At 36.6% G+C, this 24,712-nt stretch overlaps 2 protein-coding genes across 7 annotated transcripts; both read left to right on the top strand.

The window, feature by feature from the left end:
• Window positions 1-5,715: 5,715 nt before the first annotated feature.
• Window positions 5,716-24,525, top strand: LOC121729223. 6 transcript variants are annotated; one of them, XM_042117660.1, is made up of 11 exons: window positions 5,716-5,822; window positions 8,675-8,728; window positions 10,225-10,355; window positions 11,201-11,285; window positions 13,062-13,214; window positions 18,404-18,511; window positions 19,471-19,530; window positions 19,998-20,132; window positions 21,239-21,385; window positions 22,166-22,279; window positions 24,460-24,525. In XM_042117660.1, exons 1-11 carry the CDS (start codon window positions 5,790-5,792, stop codon window positions 24,484-24,486), a joined length of 1,047 nt encoding a protein of 348 aa, XP_041973594.1. In that variant the 5' UTR covers window positions 5,716-5,789; the 3' UTR covers window positions 24,487-24,525. The 6 variants fall into 6 exon arrangements, with proteins under 6 accessions (XP_041973594.1, XP_041973593.1, XP_041973592.1 ...); XM_042117659.1 differs by having other exon boundaries at window positions 10,225-10,367; XM_042117658.1 differs by having other exon boundaries at window positions 10,225-10,433.
• LOC121729227 lies at window positions 13,976-15,556 on the top strand. Its single transcript, XM_042117673.1, has one exon. It carries the CDS (start codon window positions 13,986-13,988, stop codon window positions 14,931-14,933), a length of 948 nt encoding a protein of 315 aa, XP_041973607.1. The 5' UTR covers window positions 13,976-13,985; the 3' UTR covers window positions 14,934-15,556.
• Window positions 24,526-24,712: the final 187 nt, after the last annotated feature.

Genomic DNA, 24,712 nt, shown 5'->3' with positions numbered 1-24,712 from the left:
GTACTCGTATACATTTTTTTTATAAAATAAGGGGGCAAACGAGCAAACGGGTCACCTGATGGAAAGAAACTTCTGTCGCCCATGGACACTCGCAGCATCAGAAGAGATGCGAGTGTCCATGAGATATAATTTGAGTCCCAACACGGACATGGGACATTTTCTTTTTAAAAAAAGGACTTTGGTTATTAAGAAGGATGGGCAATTACAGTCAACAACGAGTAGGTATATTGAACCACTATTAGGCAAACGTAGGACGTAGGATAAAGAAGATGGTCGATGGATGAGGGCTGCCCAAGGTATAGTTAGCGTTTGCTGGTGAAGACCTCAGCAGTGGACGAACAAGCTGATGATGATGAACTAGTATAATAATTATAAATCATAATGATAAAGGCCGTAGCCAAACAGAACGGGCCATTTAATTTCAGCGCAAACAATATTTTATGATGAGCAATATTTTATTACGGTGATTGTATATTTCTTGAAGTTTCGTGTTATTTATCGCTTTGACTGTATTGTATCAATACGGGTCGGAAATAAAGCTACCAATTTCTATTAAAGACTATAGACTATGGTCTATTCGCGGTTAGAAAAGGGCCATTAACGCTATACTGATGATAGTGAGATGATACTGAAGTATATACAGTGTGTAACAAAAATAAGTGATAATACTTTAGGATGTGTACGTGTTCCTTGTAGAAAGTTCACTGAGAAAGTAGCAGCTCTGAAAGACGAAAATATTTTTTCACTTTTGTATGGGCAAGGGTCCGAGCGTCACGAGTTTCCCCATGTGAGTTCCCCATGTAGTGAGCTATTCCTATCTCTAGTAGGGCAAAACCAGAGATAGATCAAATATTGGGAACGGCCGTTAGACATTAGAGACATATATTTTAATGTGAGCTAATATGTCAATTGTGAGCTATTCCTATCTCTAGTAGGGCAAAACCAGAGATAGATCAAATATTGGGAACGGCCGTTGGTGTAGTACAACATTTTTACGCGATATTATGTGCAGGATAATAAACAAAAATTGTGGAAAAATCTACGTTTTCAAGATAGAGTTTGCACAAAATGGATTCAATATAGACTTGAGAAGATCGCATAGGTCTCGTATTAAATCTCCAAAATTATATTCCAAGGAAAATTCCTCTCGCATTTCCCCACACAAAAGCTCCAAGTATCGCCCGGAGCGTTTTTCATTTTTCAGCATTCAATCATTCAGACCTAAATGAGTTTCTGTTCGCTGCATAAAAGTCACATAAAATTGTTATATATGATGAATTGTTAAGTTCTATGGGCTCATGTGGTCTTTCAACATTAATTCTAGTTTGGATCCAGTCCGAATCCTATCAAATAAGAGGTTTCTAAACAAATTTTTGTAATAATTATTTTATGGTTAACTGGTTGTTACCCGCAAATAGTGTTGCAAACCGACACTATTTTGAAACGAAAACTATTATTTCCTGGCACCTGAAATATGTCCAAATATGTCCATAATAATTATAACTCATCATAAACATTTTGTTTCAGGACGACTACTTGCCAATGAATTGATCCAGAAACTACAATTTAATCGCTTTTTTAGTTTCCAAAATATAAATGATAATTTAAATTGTAAAGCTACGCAATTTACACATTTTAAATGAGCTTTCACTTTTGCATCGACTAAGTAAGTTTACATTTTGAAATGTAAACTTACTCCAACACAATTTATTTAATGAGAAGCCCTAAATTTGAGAGCGGTCTTAAACTTATGCGCGGCCCTTTTTTTAAATAAAGATTCCAAAAAGCACTTAGCAATTATTTATCATGCCCTGAGCTGAAAACGTGATTTACAGAGCCGCGAATCCCCCACACTTAAGAAGTTTCTTGAAATTGGAAAATGGATCAGAAGTTTAGAGTTACTGATTCCATACAAACACGACATAATAAGGTGATCGTGCTGAATATGTTTGGGATTACGATTTTAGAGATTGATGAAAATGTATAAAGAATGTAGAAGGTGTCTGTATAAATAAAAATAAATTTTGAATTTTGTTATTCTAATCCAAACTCGAGAATGGCTGAACCCAGTGGGTAATTTTGGTCTTATTCATCATGTTGGGTAATTTATGGACGTCCAGAGATGGTTGATATTGTAGGAGGGAAGTGATACAAAGTTTACGAGTTATCTAGTTACTAATAATAAGATTAAGTTTATAACTAGAACTATAGGTACCTATCTAGAGATATTGTGTACTTTATTGCGTTGTGTTCTCGTGCTACATGAATAATTTTATTGATGAAAGGTACTCGTATACATTTTTTTTATGAAATAAGGGGGCAAACGAGCAAACGGGTCACCTGATGGAAAGAAACTTCCGTCGCCCATGGACACTCGCAACATCAGAAGAGCTGCGAGTGTCCATGAGATATAATTTGAGTCCCAAGGACTTTGGTTATTAAGAAGGATGGGCAATTACAGTCAACAACGAGTATATTGAACCACTATTAGGCAAACGTAGGACGTAGGATAAAGAAGATGGTCGATGGATGAGAGCTGCCCAAAGTTAGCGTTTGCTGGTGAAGACCTCAGCAGTGGACGAACAAGCTGATGATGATGAACTAGTATAATAATTATAAATCATAATGATAAAGGCCGTAGCCAAACAGAACGGGCCATTTAATTTCAGCGCAAACAATATTTTATGATGAGCAATATTTTATTACGGTGATTGTATATTTCGGGAAGTTTCGTGTTATTTATCGCTTTGACTGTAACAATACAGTTTGTACAAACATGTGTTTGTACATTTGGTACAAACCAATACGGGTCGGAAATAAAGCTACCAATTTCTATTAAAGACTATAGACTATGGTCTATTCGCGGTTAGAAAAGGGCCATTAACGCTATACTGATGATAGTGAGATGATACTGAAGTATATACAGTGTGTAACAAAAATAAGTGATAATACTTTAGGGTGTGTACGTGTTCCTTGTAGAAAGTTCACTGAGAAAGTAGCAGCTCTGAAAGACGAAAATATTTTTTCACTTTTGTATGGGCAAGGGTCCGAGCGTCACGAGTTTCCCCATACAAAAGTGAAAAAAAAAATTGGTCTTTCAGCGCTGCTACTTTCACAGTGAACTCTCTACAAGGAACACGTACACACCCTAAAGTATTATCACTTATTTTTGTTACACCCTGTATATATATATATATATATATATATACACCTGTCTTAAGAGGAGACACTAGGGCCATTTTTCCATACAAACGTTGTCCCCTGTTTCCTCCCTGGATAATGCCAGTAGAGTCATGGTAGAGTTATAATTTGTTTCCTGAATAATTATGGCCACTATTAGCATGTCCCTATGTTTTCTTAAAAAAGATATGAACGTTGAAAACCCAAAAAATGGCCTGATTTTCCGCTGTTATGTTATGTATTCAAAGATTCAGAAAACAAATTTGGCTAGATTATACAAAAAAAAAACACAGAAACACAGCTCAAGCCTAGCTTTAATTTTTTATGAAAAAAGTACTTAAATCGGATAAGCTTTGGAGACGAAATCGAACGAATTGTTGATTTTCGGTTCAGAATTTTCAATGCTGTAGTCGTCTCTATAATAGCGCTCTGTGGGGGGGAGGCTTGAGGTTAGGGAGACATCAGACAGCAATAGATTTTACAAATACTTGGTGTATCCTCTAAATACGGGCTTTAGTGTCTAAACACACTATGCTGAATTTCCGCGGCGGAAGTTCGGCTTGATTCCGCCTGCGATGTATTTTAAATTACCGTTGACTCACAATGCCGATATTCCTTTTCTCGTCTAAAGATGGTATTTAACTATGAGTTTGATATCAATGGCATATACTTATAGCACTTAAGTGAAGATTTTACTACGACAGTAATAATAATTATAATAATTACTACAAGAAAGCAGAACAATCTTGTTATGAATTTTAAAATATTACAATTTGACTACAGTATGCCTCAAAACTCGTATTAGTTGTGAATGGGCTCCAAGAGAATGAGGATAGCCGTTTTAGTTTTTACTCCAAAAACTAAACTACCCAGTTTTTGGAATGGAAAAAGTCACAGAATAAAAAAGACACAAAACAGTCTAAAAACTGGGTACTTTATTGCAGGGTTTCACCAACTTATTTTAACTATAACTGTAACTTTAACTATAACTTTAACTACAATGCAAAATGTCAAAACTTTGGTTACAGTTAAAAATGGACGCCATCAAGACGCCATATTTAACCTTAACCATAGAGCTCGACAAGGCTTTAAATGCACGTGGCGAAAAAAGGAACTAACGCTGTCATCATACAAAAACGCCATTTTTGACAGTTCTCCTTTACCAGCAGCGCCCCCGCCCACGTTCTTATAAATACTTGTCGGACCAGCAACGTCTTCTGTCAAATTCTGTGATCAAAGTTAAGGCTAAAGTTAAATTAGCCTTAACTATAACCATAACTTTGACCATAACTTTAACTTTAACCACCCCTCTGGTGCAAACCAACCTTATTTGCATAACGCGAACGCTCTTCAATTTAGGCTGTTCGTTAAAAGTGACCGAATTTATTTGCCCACAAAATGCCACGGGACATGTTACAAGCACTACGTTTGGACTGTAATGCTTGGTATTAAGATTCAAGTTATGTGACATTTGATGTGTCCGTGACCGTACATTTCCTGCAGTATATGCTGGTGACATACGTCTCATTTTCCATTTATGTTGACTAGACGGGACATATTCACCGGGGGTTTAAACTAACCTGAATAATATATTCAGAACCAGTAGACGACTCACTAATCACATAGAAATTTCGTCGTGAAAGAAGGTTTCATAAAAAAAATCTATCTGTACCTAGGTCCTAGGTGTCTCGTCTCATGGGTTGGAATTGTTATATCTAAACTTAAAAAAATGACCCGGTGAACATTATAAAAACCGTCCCTGGCGCAATGAAGCTACGGGCGTTATCTTGTATCATTAAATTCTGTCTTATAATAATACAAGCTAAAAGTTAAACGTGCCAGAATATTACGAACACACAGCGCCATCTTGCGTCGACCAGTGGAACTACTTGGAGAACAAAAGACAACAATAAAACCCTTACTCGATACTAGATTAGGCGTTAGAATTCCAGACACCTCTAAGAGTCGGGTACGTACTAGAAAGGAACTTTCTGGAACAGTCTGGGGCTCGCCTCGTCCCATATAGATAGCCGCAGGGAGGCGAGCCAGGAATCAGTTCAGTTTGAGCTATCTTCGAGGAGACTTCAGAGTGAAATTTAGTAATCAAGATGTGATACAATTGAAACCTACGACTTGGCTATGATCTAGGACAGTGTAAGTGCTTAGTGTTTGTTCCTAGTGCTTTATGCTAGACCTAGTGCTAGTGATTAAAGTCTTCAAAAGAGTCAACAGGTCTTTCTCTTCAAATTATTCGAACCCTAGCACGTAACAATATATTACTACAACTAAACTTAAGTAGTGCAACATTACGATCGCACCTTGTTCGATCCAGTTCGTTTTTCAATAAACATAAATTTTAAAGTTTAAACACACAACAGGGTTCGTTTTTCAATACACATAAATTTTAAAGTTTTACAGGAAAACGACTGGATCGACTGCTGACTTTGCATTAAATTAGGATACCTTATCGAGTAAGTAATCTAACGCATGAATAAATTCAAGCCACTGATACTTTCTTATCGAGTTATAAGAGTTATTCAATCAGAAATGAAATTCAATTTCACGCCGGCTAAGTTTCATTATTCGTCTAATTACAACACCAGCGCGGGATGAAGACGCACGTTGTCAAACTTCTTATAACCGTAAGCCATCTCAACTTTTGCTTATAACATTTTACTATAATTATTGTACTTATTGTAAATTTATTGGCTAAATTTCGCCCAAAAAGCAAGAAAGCTAACTTCTTGCGTATAGATTTTGCAAGAAACGTGTAAAAATTACAGTCTTATACGGGGGATAAAATTTATCAAAATACGTGTGGCACTCGGGGACTGCCGCGGTAAAGCTATTGCATAGCATTTTTTATCAACTTAGGGAATTATAATTTGCATACCTACGTCTAGTCTCACGCACACAAACACCGTGCCGAAGTCTGGCAACGTCACACCGACCGCCGCACCGTTGTGCCGATCGGTGCGGCGAGCACCACACTCCGAACCCCGAGCTCGGTGTGAGATGAAGTCTGCAAACTGAAACTACATTAGACGAATGTTAGTTGGTTTTCGTTACGGAATTTTTTGATTCGGTCGCCGCGCTCAGCGCTCGCAATTAAAGCTATGCCATAGCTTAAAAGTTGTTAAACGCGCGTTAAGCGCGTATCATCTGATAGAACATACCTTTATTTAGTGAACATACCTGAAGGTATGAATACTGTATGCGTCGGAAGTCCCGAAATTTAACAATGCTGTGAACTGAACTTAATATCGATAAAGAATTTATTCTTTCTAGAAATTAAATACTTTTCATGTTATGAAACCTGAAGAATCTTCGGCACAAAGAGGCAGAGATTGAAGTTCGTGGAACAATAGTGACGTTAATCAGCTCGGAAATGGCCGCCGATACCCCAATTCTTCTGTGTTTATTCAACACGAGCTTTTGTCCGCGGCTTCGCTCGCGTTATGAATGATTATTATATACATACAAACTTTCATCCCCTATTTTAACCCCTTGGAGTTGGAATTTATCAAAATCCTTTCTTAGCGGATGCCTACGTCATAACATCTACCTGCATGCCAAATTTCAGCCCGATCGGTCCAGTGGTTTGGGCTGTGCGTTGATAACTATGTCAATCACCTTTGAGTTTTATATATATAGATTACAGCCAATTCAAAAATAGAATAATCGGAGTCTGACAGCTAAAAACTCTCAAAGATATAACAAATTAAAAACTCACATAAATTAATAGACCTTCCTAAAACGCTCCATACAACATGTCAGGTAACTATGACGTCACGCCTAGCTTGTTTAAGTACGCATCGCGGGAAGACTTTTTCGACAGCTATGTTAAATATTGCATTTATGAAAGTGGTCTTTTAAGAAAAATTGTAATAAATTCCATAAATTATCTAATGGTATACAAAAGTTAAGATATTTTTATTAAAAAAAATCGACTTGACTGTCTTTGAAGGCTCATTACAAAAAAAAAAAAAAACATAAAATTAAGAAGCTGAAATTTCCAGAATACTTATTGTTGCTGTGTCTTTATTTTATCTAAAAAATCAGCTAATCTTTGACGTTGTCGTCATCCCTATTCAGTCCTATGAAAGTACAAAATAATGTTTGATAACTTTAAAACACCAAGTTTCATGTGAACATGAGTATTTCATGTTGTGGATTAGTAAGGAACAGGCTCGACCGAACCAGGAACGAAACCGCTCTAATGTAGTTTAACGTATTAGAATTAGGGTACAATTAATAGGCAATAGAATAATAATTATTCTTATTCCATCGGAGATTAACTGTAAGATTTTGTTGGTTGGTTGGATGGTTTTTGTGTATGCTCAGTCTGCGAGCAGTATGCATGCGAACAATTCCTTCTACGCTGCAATATCACCTTAAATCGTATGCAAGAACTATAAGGGTGGGTTGCACCAACTTACTTTAACTATAACTATAATTTTAACTATAACTTTAACTATAACAACAGTGCAAAATGTCAAATCTCTGGTAAAGGACGCCATATTTAACTATAACTATAATCGCTCATCCCCACTTAAATCGACATTTTTTCGTGAAAATTTACTGTGTTGTTATAAGAAAAAATTTTCCTGTTGATTTTTACGGATAATAAAATTTTTATACTCTCAATCCCGTGACCTGTAGCTTAAATAAAAAAATAAACGCAACAGACATCTTTCAATTTCTCCGGTCAAAGTTAAGGTTAAAGTTAAAGTTAAATTTAGCCTTAAGTTTAACTTTAACTTTAACCACGCCTCTGGTGCAACCCGCCCTAAATTTTTTATTCAATTAACAGGTAAAAGTACTTTTTTCTGTTTAAAATTGTTTTATTTTTACAGAAATCTATCCATTTAATAGCATTGTTGATTGGTCACGCATTTGGACGATTATTATGGTTAAGTCAGACTGCAACGCGACGCATAGATGCACTTTTAAAGTTGTACTGAATTGACAGTTTTCAATTGCGCGAGACGTCTTGCAAATCTGTCATATCCATGCAAATTTAGAAATGCATCTACGCGTCGCCTTGCGGTCTGAATTGACCCATGATCAAACGTGCTATGGTCATTTGCCATACATCCGTAGCTATGACTTTCGGCTAGCTATATTTAGAGCGCTTTTCCTGTCATCTCCTGCGCGCGGATCTGATCTGTATAAATGTAGCACGCATTCTATCATATTTTCTTCTGTCACGACTCACGACTCATGCTAACAACACGCATGACAGGAAAAATTACCCTTATGATAAAAATTACTAACTCACATGAAAATGCACCCTAGTCATTGGAAATTTTGATTTACCCAATGATCTCAAGGCACCGTCACGTTTTTACATCAGCATGATTGCCCGCATTACGAATATTTTTTTGTTTAATTTTGCAATTTTTGAATTAAGCTTTACTTATAATAATAATATTTCTGTCAAAAACACGACTAGGCGGAAGAAGTACTTTGAAGTGGATTATCAATGTTTCAGTTTTTTCTGCAATGTGAGGGGTCGAGCTGGTTGCGGCAGCCGGACTATAAGCCGGTAAATATTACCTATAACATATAATCACATAATTATTATCTACCTAATAATTGCATTTTGCATTGTAAAAAAAATCTACACAACACATTCATCGACACTGTATGGTTCACATCTATACAGGGTGTAACAAAAATAAGTGATAATACTTTAGGGTGTGTACATGTTCCTTGTAGAGAGTTCACTGTGAAAGAAGCAGCGCTGAAAGACCAAAATTTTTTTTCACCTTTGTATGGGGAAACTCGTGACGCTCGGGCCCTTGCCCATACAAAAGTGAAAAAAATTATTCGTCTTTCAGAGCTGCTACTTTCACAGTGAACTCTCTACAAGGAACACGTACAAACCCTAAAGTATTATCACTTATTTTTGTTACACACTGTATATTTAATTATATTATTTCAATTGAAATATCATTAAAATATTTAATGATATTTCAATTGAATCCATACTAATATTTTAAATGCGAAAGTGTGTCTGTCTGTCCGCCTGTCTGTCTGTCTGTCTGTTACCTCTTCACGCGCGAACCGCTGAACCGATTTTGCTGAAATTTGGCATGGAGATACTTTGAGTTCCGAGAAAGGACATAGGATACCTTTAACCGGAAAAATGTACGGTTCCCGCGCGACAAACGAATTTTGGCGCAACAAAGTTGCGGGCGTCATCTAGTTGGAAATAAATATACAGAGTGACACAATTTTTTTTTAATACTTTAAGGTGTGTATTAAAAATGTAAAAATGTCTGTCTGTGTATCTGTTACCTCTTTACGCCCAAACTGCTAAACTGATTTTGCTAAAAGTTGGTGTTGAGATACTTTACTATAAATTTACGGTTCCCGCTCGAAAAATGAATTTTGACGCAAACACAACGGAGCTGCGGGCCGCATAATATACCTAGTATCTCTAAAAGAGAGTTTATTTTATGTAGACATAATATCGCGAAGCATAAAATAATATTTTGCACATAAATGTGTCTGGAATTCAAGCTTAAGTGATCACAAGCTGTTCGTAACAAGCGCTTAGCTCGCTTGTAAAGTTAGACGAGTCATTTTCGCTTATTTCGCTTATAAAATTAGACGCGTCGCTTTGGCTTGTTTCGCTTACAAGTTACAGCTCATAAGCTGTGACGTAAATTCAGTTAAGACTTAATACACCTCTCGTCAACTCTGGTATTATAGGTTGGACGAGTTTTGTCAGACGAAATATGGAAGGTGATACTTAATAACATTGAAAGTATAATAAACAGCTGGGCGTAACAAAACAAAGTAACTTAGGTTGTGGTCTTTACACTTATATAAAACACCGTAAAAATAGCAGCGCTTAAAGAGTATTTTTTTATGATTTGTATGGACAAGCACCCAAGATTTCATGACTTTTCCCATACAAAAGTTTTAAAAGGTTACACTTTTACCTTTACTACTTTCAAAGTAAACTTTATAAAGGGCGCTCTTGCACGCTCTTAATTTTTCAGTTCAGCTTGTTCCCCATAAGAGTATTTTCAGATGGAAACCTTCAACAATCCTATTGGGGTATCCAGGCATGTGGTTCTCCCCTCCGTCGTGAGTGACCTTCCCCGGGCCAGAGATATACTCCCAGGCCACACGCTGATCAGACCAGACATGGACTCCTTGAGGTCTGCCATCAGGTACCCTAATAAAGAGCTAGAAGATGGCGCGAGAGTATACGGAAATATCAAGTCTATAGGAGTTAGGCAAGTTGTGTTAAAAGGTGTTCCCTTACCACGAGCATTCACGTGTAATGTAACATTATAGATTCGTTTTTGAGCATTACATTACAAAAATACTTCCTTGACCGATGGGCATTTACGTGTATTGTAACATTAAAGATTCGACTTCGAGCATTACATTATAATACAACCTCCCTGACTGACGAGCATTCGCGAGTAATGTAATGTTGAGCATTCCATAGTTAGTTGATGTTGTTGTATCAAGATATTACACACTGTATCATTACAAGGTGCGCATTGTAATGCTCGGTTCTCCTCCCTCACTGATGTTATGCTTGGCTATGTAACGTTACATTATAAGCGCATGCTCCCGGTAAGGGAGCACCTTAACAAGTACGATCAGAGAAAATTGATTATTAGGCAGATGGCAAACAGCATGCATTTAGGTTAGGTTATGGGGTTGATGTCCGACCAAATTGTGTAGTTCTGCCCAAGAGTCAATTAACGCTATTTATTTAGGGAGCGTTGATATGAGAATGTACTAATTTGGTGTTTCTGATAAAAGACTTTTGCTCAGGTTTTGATTGCTAGGCAAATTCACATCATAAAAGATTAAGGGCCTGTTTCACCACTTACTGATAAGTGCCGGTTAGGCACTTATCAGTAAGTGGGTACTTGACAGAGAGTATAGAGAAACAGGCAATCTGAGATGATTTTCTTAAACTTATAACGCAAAGCTATGAAAACAAAAATTGCAATAAGAACTAATTTTTTTTTTTTTAATTTTTCAGCATCGGTAACAACGAAAGGATTATTAACACAGGATTCCGAAGGTCACGTCGTGATTATGATAGTGACGAAGATGGTGGAGATGAGGTAAATTAAAAAAAATTGGCTTAGTAGAATTGGTTGCCTATATTTTATCAAGCCCAAGAGGGCTAGATGGGAGTCATCTATAATACATACTAGTTACTAATATTATAAAGCTGAGGAGTTTGTTTGATTGAACGCGCTAATCTCAGGAACAACTGGTCCGACTTGAAACATTCTTTCAGTGTTACATAGCTCGTTTATCGAGGAAGGCTATAAGCTCTATATTATCACGCTAAGACCAATAGAAGCGAAGAAACAGAGGAAAACGTGGAAAAAACGGGAAAAAATATTTGAAAGGGCTTGTCTCACGAACTACTGGAGCAATTTTTATGTTATGACACAGATAAAAGTAGACCACGCACTAAATATAACGTTAAACATCCAAAAAAATCACAACAGAACCTGATAATGATTTGAGGACACTTTCATAACAATTTTTCAAATACAATTAAGAGCCTGTTTCACCACTTCCTGATAAGTGCCGGGGAGGCTATCCACAACTTATTTGACAGATTCTCCATACTCTATCTGTCAAGTTACGTGGTGGATAGCCTATCCGGAATCCGGCACTAATCAGGAAGTGGTGAAACAGCCCCTTAATCTTATAAAAAATTACATTGGACGAGATTTCCCATCAAAAATTTAAGAATTTACACGTCACATAAACTCGTCCTACTAGGCCGAGATCTTGATAAACAAGTCATACTACTCTGAAAGGGGTATAGCTCCCAACAAATAAGCCAGCTAATAAACTCCGAACGTCTGCAATGTAACAAAAAGTACTTACTTTGTTTCTACATTAAACTTCTATAATAGATTGTTTCAAAGAAGCGCAGAAATTCTGAACATCTTCAGAAACAAGGTCTTGTTTAGTATGGAAACTTGATTAAGGTGTATTATGTATCTAATACTTGTTTAATATTACATAATCAAATACAAATTTATGAAATTATGAGCTTTTGCCCGCGACTTCGCTCGCGTTAAGAAGTATTATTATATACAAACTTTCATCCCCTATTTGAACCCCTTGGGGATGGAATTTATCAAAATCCTTTCTTAGCGGATGCCTACGTCATAACATCTACCTGCATGCCAAATTTCAGCCCGATCCGTCCAGTGGTATGGGCTGTGCGTTGATAGATCACTATGTCAATCAGTCAGTCACCTTTGAGTTTTAGATTACAATTTTACATGTAGCTCGTAATTTCAGGTCGTCAAACCGAAACTTTTTTACTATGGATATTTTTATTAAAACTTTCTTTCACATAGTGGTGCAAAGGCAAGTTTAATGCCACGTGGCATTTTCTTCTAGCCAAAACTCGGAGTGATGCAGAAATAGCGAGGTAGATGCAATTGTAAAAAGTCGATCCTGCACCTGATCTCTTGCTAGTTGTGTCGGTCGTCCGTCGCACTGGGTTATAGGAGTAAAGGAATAGAGAGTGCTCTTGTGTACTGTGCACACACCTGGCCATTTAGCCGAAACTTTTTCGTTTTCGCTTCGTTATAGAATCGCCGATCAAAATGTATGGATTTGACATTAGACGAGTCGAACGTCAACGTCATATTAACGAACGCTTATGTCAATTTCATACATTTTCATCGGCGATTCTATAACGAAGCAAAAACGAAAAGATTTTGGCTCACCCCCCTGGGCACTATAAAATTACTCCTGCGTAGCTGGACTGCTTTCAATGAAACCGACCATCGTCACCAAAACCGGTGCGGGAGTAATTATTATGATTTAAAAAACTTAACACGGTAATTCTAAAATTATTTCAGGCCCCCGGGAAGAAATATTTAAAGAAAGTAAACAAAGATTCAAGCGACGAAAACTATTTGAATTTCAAAAGCGATATTGTTTATAATCCGAGTCAAAATTTTCTTATTAATAATTGTCAGCCTGACTCCTATGGCAATACTGCATCTTGTAGCGTAAGTTTTCTAATCATTTTCTTCATTTTCATTGGTCGTTAACTTGTTCGGTATACAGCATGCGGGCAGTCCCCGCAGCCGAGATAACAACTAATGAAAGTTACAAGTCGATACGTGTTCGTTACACCGCCTGCGGGGATTTCCCGCGTGCTTTATACCGACCGTGATATCGACCAATTAAATTCATCGGTCGGTCACAAGTGCTTGTTATAGTTGAAAGACATGCGGGCTCTATCGACTGATGTAAACGGTTCCCCGAATGCGGGCCCTGTAGCATGCGTTTCAGAAATCTCCCGCACCCCGCATCGACCAATGAAAGTGCGCCATTAAACTTTTTTTTCACTAATTTTCCAATTATACAGTTAAAATCACTAATTATTAATAAGCTAAATCAGTTCAGTTTAGCGAGATTCCAAATTTGCACAGCAAAGCTTGAAAATTGATACCTGTTGACGTGCTTTGTTTCTAAAAGCTTTAATATCCTTTGAATCAAGAACAGCAGCTACTATAAAGGCTCGCACGCTGTAAGTTGCAGCTCTCAAGCCCACTCAGTGCTCTTGTTATAGTCGGTGATTGTAATATAGTAAAAGAAACCAGAATTTTGATGAATGAATGAATCAATCAGTCATTTTAGAGGCGGTAAGCGTGACCGGTTGACCGATTTTAATGAAAATTGACAGAGATATTGAGGAGACCACGTGAACCAATTTATACTAATTTATAATACATTAATTTTTTTCAAAAAAATTGTACGACTTGTTTTGTGCAAATATGACTATGAAAATATTTTCTACTATGTCATCCGAGTATAAGAAGAGTTGGAAGTGTTTTGAGTGTCAAAGTCAATTGCCAAAGTCTGATAACTCAAACACTCCTATACGAATGCAGAACCGTACCAACATTATGACATCAGACGACGACAATGTTCGTGAGGTGGAGAATATAACAATGCGACCAAAGAACAAACCGAGTTCAGTTAATGAGGAAGGTTTACGCAATATGATTAAACAGGAGATGACATCCACCATACAAAAACTGGTCTCGGAGCAACTTGCGAATATTTCTCAGCAAATTACAGGATTTCATGAGTCATTAACATTTCTTAGTAAGCAGTACGATGATCTTCTCCAATCTGTAAATGAAAAAAACAAAATTATCGCAGGACTTGTTACGAAAAATGAAGGTTTATCTCAGCAGGTTAAAACCTTGACGGAAAAGGTGAACAACATTGAACAAATCATGCGTTCACCGAATCTCGAAATAAATGGCATACCGGAACATCATTCAGAAAATCTAGTCAAGACAATAGAACAATTGGGCAGAATTATTGAATCTCCTATTGAAGACAAGGACATTCTCCATGTGACTCGTATAGCTAAGCACAATAAAAACTCTGACCGTCCACGCTCCGTTATTGTCAAACTCTCCAGTCAACGACGACGCGATGAAATATTGGCTGCAGTCATGAAATTTAATAAAAAAAACGTGGATAAGTTAAACTCTGAACATTTGGGAATAGGTGGATGCAAGATTCCTGTTTTTGTATCTGAGCATCTCACCCCTTCAAATAAACACTTACATGCAGCTGCTCGACTGAAAACAAAAGAAGCAGGCTTTAAATTTATCTGGGTTAGAGATGGTAGGATTTTTGCAAGAAAAAACGAACAAAGTAAAGTGTTATTCATAAGAGACGAAGATAGTTTAAAATTAATTGTTTAACCTACATTACCAAATTTTTACAATGATATTATAGTACACCTTTCTTTAAAATGTCGTTAGATATATACTACCAGAATACTAGAGGTCTGCGTACCAAAACTGATGATGTATTAAGAAATATTTCGATTAGTAATTATGACTTGATTGTATTCACCGAAACCTGGCTAACCTGTAATATATCTAGTGCAGAACTTATAGACGAAAGGTACTTTGTTTACAGAAAAGATCGTTCATGCACAACCAGTTCCAAAAAAGACGGTGGAGGTGTTTTAATCGCGGTATCCAAAGCTATTCCTTCGGTTAGACAAATAAATTGGGAGAGTACTGCTGAAGATCTTTGGATAACAATCACAGTCAAAATTCATAATGTTGCTAAGAAAATATCTATTTGCGCTGTGTATCTACCACCTCCCGTCTCTTTGGAGGTTCTGACATCTTTTTTTGAGAGTGCAACCTCTGTGATCGATCAATCAGATCAAGTAATAATATTAGGTGATTTTAACCTGGGTTTTGTTAAGTGGTCTAAGCAAAATATTGTTGGTCCATGTAGTCCTTTAAACTATGATTGTAAGCTGGGTTTAGCACTTATCGATTTTATGTCAATGAATAATGTTTATCAATACAATGACGTGTTAAATGTGGATAACAGAATTTTGGATCTTATTTTATCAAACTGTCATGGTATAAATGTATATAAATCTGTTAATTCACTAAGTAAAATTGATCCCAAGCATCCCCCTATTTGCGTTTCCCTATCAAATCATTCTCCTCAATTCCTAAAACCACATTGCAATCGTCGCCATAACTTTTTTAGAGCGGATTACAGTGAGATTATTGCTTACTTAAAGAATATTGATTGGAATAATTCATTTGCTAACTGTCCTAATGTTAGTGCAATGACTGATCTTCTTTACCAACATATACAAAGTGCTATTGATTCTTTCGTGCCGTTACTAAAACCCAAATCTACAAAATTTCCTGCCTGGTTCAGTAGTTCTCTTATAAAATTGCTCTATGAAAAAAATAAAATTAGAAATAGATTTCGGAAATATAACAATCCGCGTGACGGTCTTGAATATGAAATATTGCGCGAACGTGCCCACAAATTAAGTGAACAGTGTCTTCTAAATTATAAAAAGAGAATAGAATACAACATTTCTGCTAACCCGAAAAGCTTTTGGGGTTTTATTAAAGATAAACGGAAGGGTAACACCACTATACCGACAGTCATGAATAATGGCGACACGATAGCAACAAATGGTACCGAAATTGCCCAAATGTTTGCTGATAAATTTTCGTCCGTATTTTCTAACACTGTCTTAGACAATGATACAGATTTAACTTTTGATGGTACATTATCATTAAACAACATTTATATTACCGAGAACCAGGTTTCACGAGCAATTAAGAAACTTGACATACGAAAAGGTGCTGGCGCAGATGGAATTCCCCCTGTCTTTGTAAAGCGTTGTAGTTCTGCCCTATCACATCCTCTAACAATTATTTTTAACAGATCATTGCGGGACGGAATATTCCCGGAGATTTGGAAAAGAACCAAGATAATTCCCATTTTAAAAAAAGGCGATAGCAATGATGTTAGTAATTATAGGCCTATTGCAATCATTTCGTGTATCCCTAAATTATTTGAGTCTATAATTTGCCCTCTAATCACGCATCAGTTAGAAAAAAATCTTTCCATCCACCAACACGGGTTTAGAAAAGGCTACTCAGTGGAAACTAACTTGGTAACATTTAAAACTTACTTGTGCAATGAAATAGACAGTGGTCGGGAAGTAGACACAATTTATATGGACTTTTCTAGTGCCTTCGACAAGGTTTGTCATGCCCGGCTGTTAAAAAAGTTAAAAAGATATGGCATTGGAGGATCTCTTTTAGAATGGTTTAGATCATACCTAGCAAAGAGACTTTTATATGTTGTTGTTAATGGTTTTATGTCTGACGATTACACAGCAATTTCTGGTGTACCTCAGGGCTCCCACCTTGGTCCAGTACTTTTTTTAGCTTTTATAAACGATCTCTCAGATGCCATACACAATAGTGAGTTCAGTCTATTTGCTGATGATCTTAAAATATACAGAAGGTAACCTGCGCACTGGATGCTGATCTTATTCAGCAAGATTTAAATAGTATATATTACTGGTGCTGTAGTAACGGTATGGTTCTAAATGCTAAAAAGTCATTTTATCTTAAATTTACACGAAAACGTGAACAAAATAATGTAACCGCAACTTATGCTATAAACTCTGCCGTACTTAAACAGGTTACAGAGATTCGAGACCTGGGCGTGGTTTTTGACTCCAAGCTCAATTTCAAGTCACACATAGATATGTGTGTCAAAAAAGCGTATAGAATGTTAGGATTTCTTAAAAGAAACACTACAGGATTTTTAAGTATTAAGCCTAAAATTATTCTATATAACTCATTAGTTCGTAGCCATTTGGAGTTTTCATCAGTAGTTTGGAGCTCTCGATATATTTCCCACTCCATGCGCGTAGAAAATGTCCAACGTGCATTCACGAGACATCTCGCGTTTCACTCTCCTGGTATTTCTCATCGTGCTACTTATGATTTACGCTTAAAACACTTTAAAATATTGACACTTAGTAATCGCCGAATGATAACTAATATAATTTTCTTAAAAAAGATATTATCCGGAATTATTAACTGCGACAACCTACTTCGTTGTATAAAATTAAATGTCCCGTATCACTATCCTCGTTATCCAATTACCAAATTATTCTACACTCCTAAAAGCAAAACAAACATCCTAAAATACTCTCCCTTATCTAATATCTGTTCTGATTACAACCTAGCTTGCACATCTGTAAGAGACTTAGATATTTTTAATGATTCCTGTAAGAGTTTAAAAACCAAATTAACCAATTATAATACTCAAACTTCTGCTTTCGAAAATTAAAACTCATATCAAGTAATCATTATTACATTTAATAAATAATATATCTACTGTTCTAATGAATGCCGTACACGCCTATAATTGGCTTACACATAAGTGCATGTTTTAGTTTAAGTTTTAAGTCTAAATGTATTTCTGTGTTTTGCTGTTGGCGAGTCTAATAAAGAAATAAATAAATTAACCATGGCTTTTGCGGGATTTTCTTTCTTGTGACCGAAGTTGCAAAGAATAGCTTGCAAGCGCAATATTAAGTAGTATAAGTATATGCATCTTCCTAATTAAAGCCATCGTTACGTGGCGTCAAAGATGATGTACCATCGAGGAAGTTGATTCCTATGCAATTGACAGACCAACGTTATTTGGTCGAATATGTCAATTCAATGTTAATTGTGATCTGTCGACTGGGTTTGACGTAACGCAACCAAACTACTTAGGTCCCCGATTTGCATAGGAATCAACTTCTCTGATAGTACATACATATATTTTTCCAATGCATCTTTAATTTCTTAATAATATTCCATATTATGTTCTGCAGCCACAAAAAAAGCCAAAACCAAAAAATTCGAAAAAAGTATACGTACTGGGTGCAATGTTTATGGAGGAAAATGAAGGTGTCATGAGATCTAAATTTCCAAATACTAGGGTAAGTATTTTTTTTACAAAAGAAGGGGGCAAACGAGCAAACGGGTCACCTGATGGAAAGCAACTAACATCGCCCATAATCACTCGAAACATTACAAGTGCTGCAGGTGCGTTGCCGGCCTTTTAAGATGGAATACGCTCTCTTCAAGGTTTGCAGGTCGTATTGGTCTAGAAATCCTGCAGGTGACAGTTCCAGAATTTCACAGTGTTTTATTTAAGTTAGTAATTTTCTTCCTGAGGGCGTTTTTCCTGTCATGCGTGCTGCGTATTGTCACTTGCGCCCGGATCTGGTCCGCATGCGGGTGACAACATGCTCCTTTTTTATGAAATAAGGGGGCAAACGAGCAAACGGGTCACCTGATGGAAAGCAACTTCCGTCGCCCATGGACACTCGCAGCATCAGAAGAGCTGCAGCTGCGTTGTCGGCCTTTTAAGAGGGAATAGAGTAATAGGGGAGGGTAGAGATGGGAAGGGAAGCCTGGCCGCGCGCATGTAACCCGCATGCCAGGATAAACATCTAAAATAGAAGGATGCGGGCTACTTTCATAACTTTATTTGGCTTTATTATGTTAGTCGAGATATGTCGGCTGGGCTGCAGGGTACGCAAGCAAATCAGTCCACGTATTTTGCATACTCGATGTGAGCTGAATATGAAGCATATCACTTCGAACTCATAAAAGTTGGAGATTATCATTCTAAGTGTTACCAAGAGGTTTTCCGATGAATCTGTAATAATCTGTGTCTTTATGAGAGGTCAATTTTATTCTCAAATATTATATAATATACCATAAGGTCCATGACCGCTACCGCCATGTTTCGCCGAGTACAGTAGTACAGTAGACATACAGATTTTGTTATATAGACAGAGCAATCATGGTAGCAATTATTATTTTCCACTTTTTTTTAAATAAAAAAGGTGAATAAGCCACGCTACGCTATTTAATTATATTATGATTTCAGAAAGACTACAATGACATGGGAATAAGAAATATCGATAAAAAACTTATACCTGTACATTCCGTAAGTCACAACTTTATGCCCTATAAAAAATTTACTATCTGCTAGACACGTCCTTATCTATGTTCGAACCAAAGAACATATTTTGATGAAATTTAGTATGAGGGACTTACGGCCGTTCCCAATATTTGATCTATCACTGGTTTTGCCCTACTAGAGATATGAATAGCTCACATAAGACATTAGAGACATATAGTTTATGTCAATTGTGAGCTATTCCTATCTCTAGTAGGGCAAAACCAGAGATAGATCAAATATTGGGAACGGCCGTAAGAGACGTTGAATTCTAGTAAACGATATAATATTATAATATGTAGGTATATTTAATAGTTTCATACCGAAAAATTGACGTGATAGTTTGACGTCAAATATTATAGAGAAACATGTAGTAATAAATAAAATATGTTTTAAACTAGGTTTTAAATCTACTATTATTATTTTTAACCAATATCATTATTTTATATTTTCAGAAATATATTATAATTTTGGCTGATGACGAACCCGCTAAAAAGCAGGAAGAAATAAAATTCGATAAATCAAAGGAAGAAGGCATAGGAAAAATCAACGTAAATTCAGACAAAATTGTAGAGTTTTCAAATGCTAGAGTAAGTTTTTTACACTAAAATAAGAGCGCTAGATTTTTAAAAGCGGGCTTTATCTTAACTTACTTATTTTCCCAAAAAATGGATATACGTTCCTGATTTTTTTTTATATCCCGAATAATTCGGGAATTATTCCCGTTGTTGAACAATTTTATAGTTAATAACAAGTTTATTTATTTATTTATTTAAGGACCAAATACAGTTTTGTATCACTAAATGCATTAATTCATGATTAATAAAAAATTACAGCCAGCTATACAATAACTAGTTACATTCGGCCTCAACATACATTAAATAATAAACAATATTTTAAACTAAGTAAAACTAAATTAAATTACTACTAAACGTGGGAGAGCCATGCTTCGGCACGAAAGGGCCGGCTCGACCGGAGAAATACCACGTTCTCATAGAAAACCGGCGTGAAACAGCGCTTGCGCTGTGTTTCGCCGAGTGAGTGAGTTTACCGGAGGCCCAATCCCCTAACCTATTTCCCCACCCTACCTTCCCCTGTTCCCTTCCCTTCCCTCCCCTATTACCCCATTTCCCTCTTAAAAGGCCGGCAATGCACTTGCAGCTCTTCTGATGCTGCGAGTGTCCATGGGCGACGGATGTTGCTTTCCATCAGGTGACCCGTTTGCTTGTTTGCCCCCTTATTTCATAAAAAAAAAATTATTAAAAATTAAAAATACAGTTAATTGCATTGAACAATACAAATTTTCGAAAAACATAAGTAATTATAATAATTATACATAGCATTAAATTAAAATTAAACATAGTTGTTTGAGATATTGAATTAATGCGAGAATCAATACAAATAGTTAATATTTGTATTAATAATCTTTACTAGCATTTTGACAAAAAACGATCCCCCAAATTAGGCGAGGGCCGTTCTATGTGAAAGTTTAAAAGTGTACAGGTGTAAGTATAGTAGCCAACAACAACAGAAAGAAAAATAAACAATTTACATAAAAATAACATTTCAAACTATCTCAAACATTCCAGTCAGTTCAGAGATTTAGTATTCTGAAAAGCATGTCCATATTTTTTTTCCTGAAGAAACGATTTTGGTTTGGGTAAGTATATAAACATAAGAATATCCAATCTTTCAGGAACAGCCCATACCAAAAAGAGGAAACGTACTAAGGGCCGCAAAATTGAAACCGGTACCAGTACTTATAAATCCAGGATCCAGGTCAGAAGAAAGAAAAAAGTATGATGTACCACCACAACGACTCCTCGACTATTTGAATACTAGAGTGAGTTACTTCCCTAAACTTTTGACAAGAATGCTAGATTCTTGTAGTTTTTATTATTCGTAGTTCTTGAAGCATAATATTATTATTATACGCAAAAAAAGCATCACTGATATAATAGGTATCGTCATAGAAATTAATGGTAATCTATTATAGCAGACCCACGCTTTTTGGTCGGGTTATGTCAAGACAATCGTGTATCCCTGGCTTGGCTGCATATTAACCCAAGTCCCAACCAAGTAACAAAGTCCACCTACGAATCAATTTCTCTGATAGTAGTTACTATAAGAGAAGTTGATTTCTAGGCAGATGGGGGACCTACGTAGTTTGGTCGCGTTACGTCAAACTCAGCTGACAGATCACAATAATTAACATTTTATTGACATGATCCGACCAAATGACGTTGGTCTGTCAACGGCCTAGGAATCAATACATACTAAAGACTACTTCTACAATAAAATAGACATCACTTATATTGATTATGCCAATGATATTCTATGTTACTAACGTAACTAGATTGGAAGTTTACGGTAGCGACGCGTTGCCACTTCGAAGATGCCTGCAGGCATATCTCACATACATAATGACATAACGAATATATTATGACTTGACATTGTCTTTTGAACAAAAAAGTGGTTACGCATTTCTGAGAATCTTTTGTAAGACATTGCTACTCTAGTATTTTAGAAACTCATTGGATTATGCTTTTCCATTATGAATCATGACCCAAGGGACCTACAGGTTAAACGTTGTCAGGTGTAAACTTGTGCGGTTTTTTTCCAGAGTGACTTTGACCATGTCAAAATAAGTGACCGAGCGCCTACTATTCAACAGTTGGTTCCGAATTCACCGTCGGATGACAATAATAATAAAAGGAAGTGGTGGTTTTATAATCAGGTTCGTATATCTTTGATAATGCTAGCCACACTAGTATCTGTCTGTCGGTCTGTCTGTTGACTGTTCACGCTTCAACCGCTGTACTGATTTTGTTCGTTTTTTATTTTGAGTTGCGCACATTTTTTTATGAAATAAGGAGGCAAACGAGCAAACGGGTCACCTGATGAAAAGCAACTTTCGTCGCCCATGGACACTCGCAGCATCAGAAGAGCTGCCGGTGCGTTGCCGGCCTTTTAAGAGGGAATAGGGTAATATGGGAGGGTAGGGATGGGAAGGGAAGGGAATAGGGAAGGGTAGGGAAGGGAATAGGGTAGGGGATTGGGCATCCGGTAAACTCACTCACTCAGCGAAACATAATGCAAGCGCTGTTTCACGCCGGTTTTCTGTGAGAACGTGGTATTTCTCCGGTCAAGCCGGCCCATTCGTGCCGAAGCACGGCTCTCTCACGTCTAAATCATACAATTAGTACCAAATAAAGGACTATGAGAAGAAACGTCCCCACCAACCAACAGAGCAGAAACAGGTGTTATTCGAAAGATCTACTAGAATAGAGAATTTTTTACTATGGCGACATCTGTCAAATATGTGGGGTTACAGTGCAATTCCATCAAACTTGACGCGACGTCGTCATCGTGCCATGACACGACGCCGTCATCGTGCCATGACACGACGCCGTCACCCTGACGTATCGTGGCACGGTAACGATGCGACGCCATGTTTGATGGTGACGCGGCCTTATATTTTATAATAATATATTGTTTTTATTTTATTTTTTCTCTTTTACATACGCATTTCCTTAATGTGCAAATAGTGTTAAAATATAGAGATCATATTAATATTATTGTCTTCAATTAAATCGTCATTTGTTTGTACATGAAATTAAAAACCAGCACAGTACGTATCGGGTCACGCGCAATATAGTGCTCTGTAGTACCGCTAGTTTTTGATAATTTTTGTATCATCAATGAATCTACATTTGTAACGTGTTTTTCACTACCAACAATACCATCTCAGTTACGTTCAAAAGAGTTTGAACGAAAAGTTTCTTTATACTTCTTCGAATACATTTTTTAAGTTGATCGACTATTACTCAATTATTTAAGAAGTTTTCTTAGCCGTGATAGCTTTCCTTTTAAGTCAGCATAATATCTCCTACTCCCGCGAATTTTTCCACATTTCCAGAAGCAACCTGAGCTAAACAGCTAAACCTGAGCCTGAAACCTGAGCTAAAACAATTTGAGCTAGTGGAATGAGCTAATGGATGTGGGGGGTGGACTGGACTCTGACGATTTTTTCCACTTTAAAACTTCATATTTCACAAGTGGATCCCTAAATCGGAAAATGATCTTTGGATACTCTGAATAATATTTTTTACAAACGTACCCGACGCCGACCCGTTACGACATCCCACACGATAGGATGAACGCGTAAAAAAATCACCCCTGCTTGATGTGTATGGGAAGGTACCATAAAAAAAAAGATTTTACATACCATTTTGTCGCCATCATTAAGATAATATGCATACCAGCCGAATTACAATTTTGTAGGACCTATAGCCTCTGAGAAAAACCGCGGACAGACAGACAGACACACAGACGGACGGACAGACCGAAACTTTAAGGATTCCTTGTTGACTATGGAACCCTGATATGATTTATGTTTGTAGAAAAAAGTATTTTTTTGTTCAAAAATAAACACCTTTTTTTTTGGAGAAAAGTTTATTTTTTTAATAAGCCCCATTGATTTTGAAACTGACACTGGTACTTAAGACTTTTTTGGGTCCCAGTGAACAAATCGAGATGCATCCCATGACTGTTGAAGGGTGAGGACGGGGTCCATACAAAATCCCCCATAGGCCTTTATTTTTCTTTCTTTCTTTCTGTTCAACAGCTATCTTACAAATAAAAACACTGTGTATAGAGTTACGTTTACTTCATAATTACATAATGTTTTGTCTGTCTGTCGAATGGTTTAGAATCGTATCAGACACAGATTCCGTCAGTGAAGAGTTAGGGCCTGTTTCACCACTTTCTGATAAAGTGCCTAATTGGCTATTCACAACTTTTTTGACAGATTCTCCATACTTCATCTTTCAAGTTAATTGGTAGATAGCCTTATCAGGAAGTGGTGAAAAGAATAATTAAATATAAATATTAATTCATTTCTTTTTTATTTTACAGGATGATTACAAGCCGTTTCTGAATTAGAAACTATTACTAGTGCAATAAATTATACACTACATAATTGATGTTTTATTTTTGCCCTTTGCTAGTTACTGTAGTTTAATCATATTATAAAAATATCGATTGCCAATATTATTTATTAATATTATTATATTTTATTGATCGCAAATTGTAGTACCGTACCGTGACAGTACTGTAGTTTAACTTGAATTAACCCGGACTTGCCCTCCTGTGTCCGAATTTACCCTGA

Source organism: Aricia agestis, chromosome 8, assembly GCF_905147365.1.
Source record: "Aricia agestis chromosome 8, ilAriAges1.1, whole genome shotgun sequence".
Taxonomy (NCBI): Eukaryota; Metazoa; Arthropoda; class Insecta; order Lepidoptera; family Lycaenidae; genus Aricia; species Aricia agestis.
This window is presented reverse-complemented; position numbering and strand designations above follow the sequence as displayed.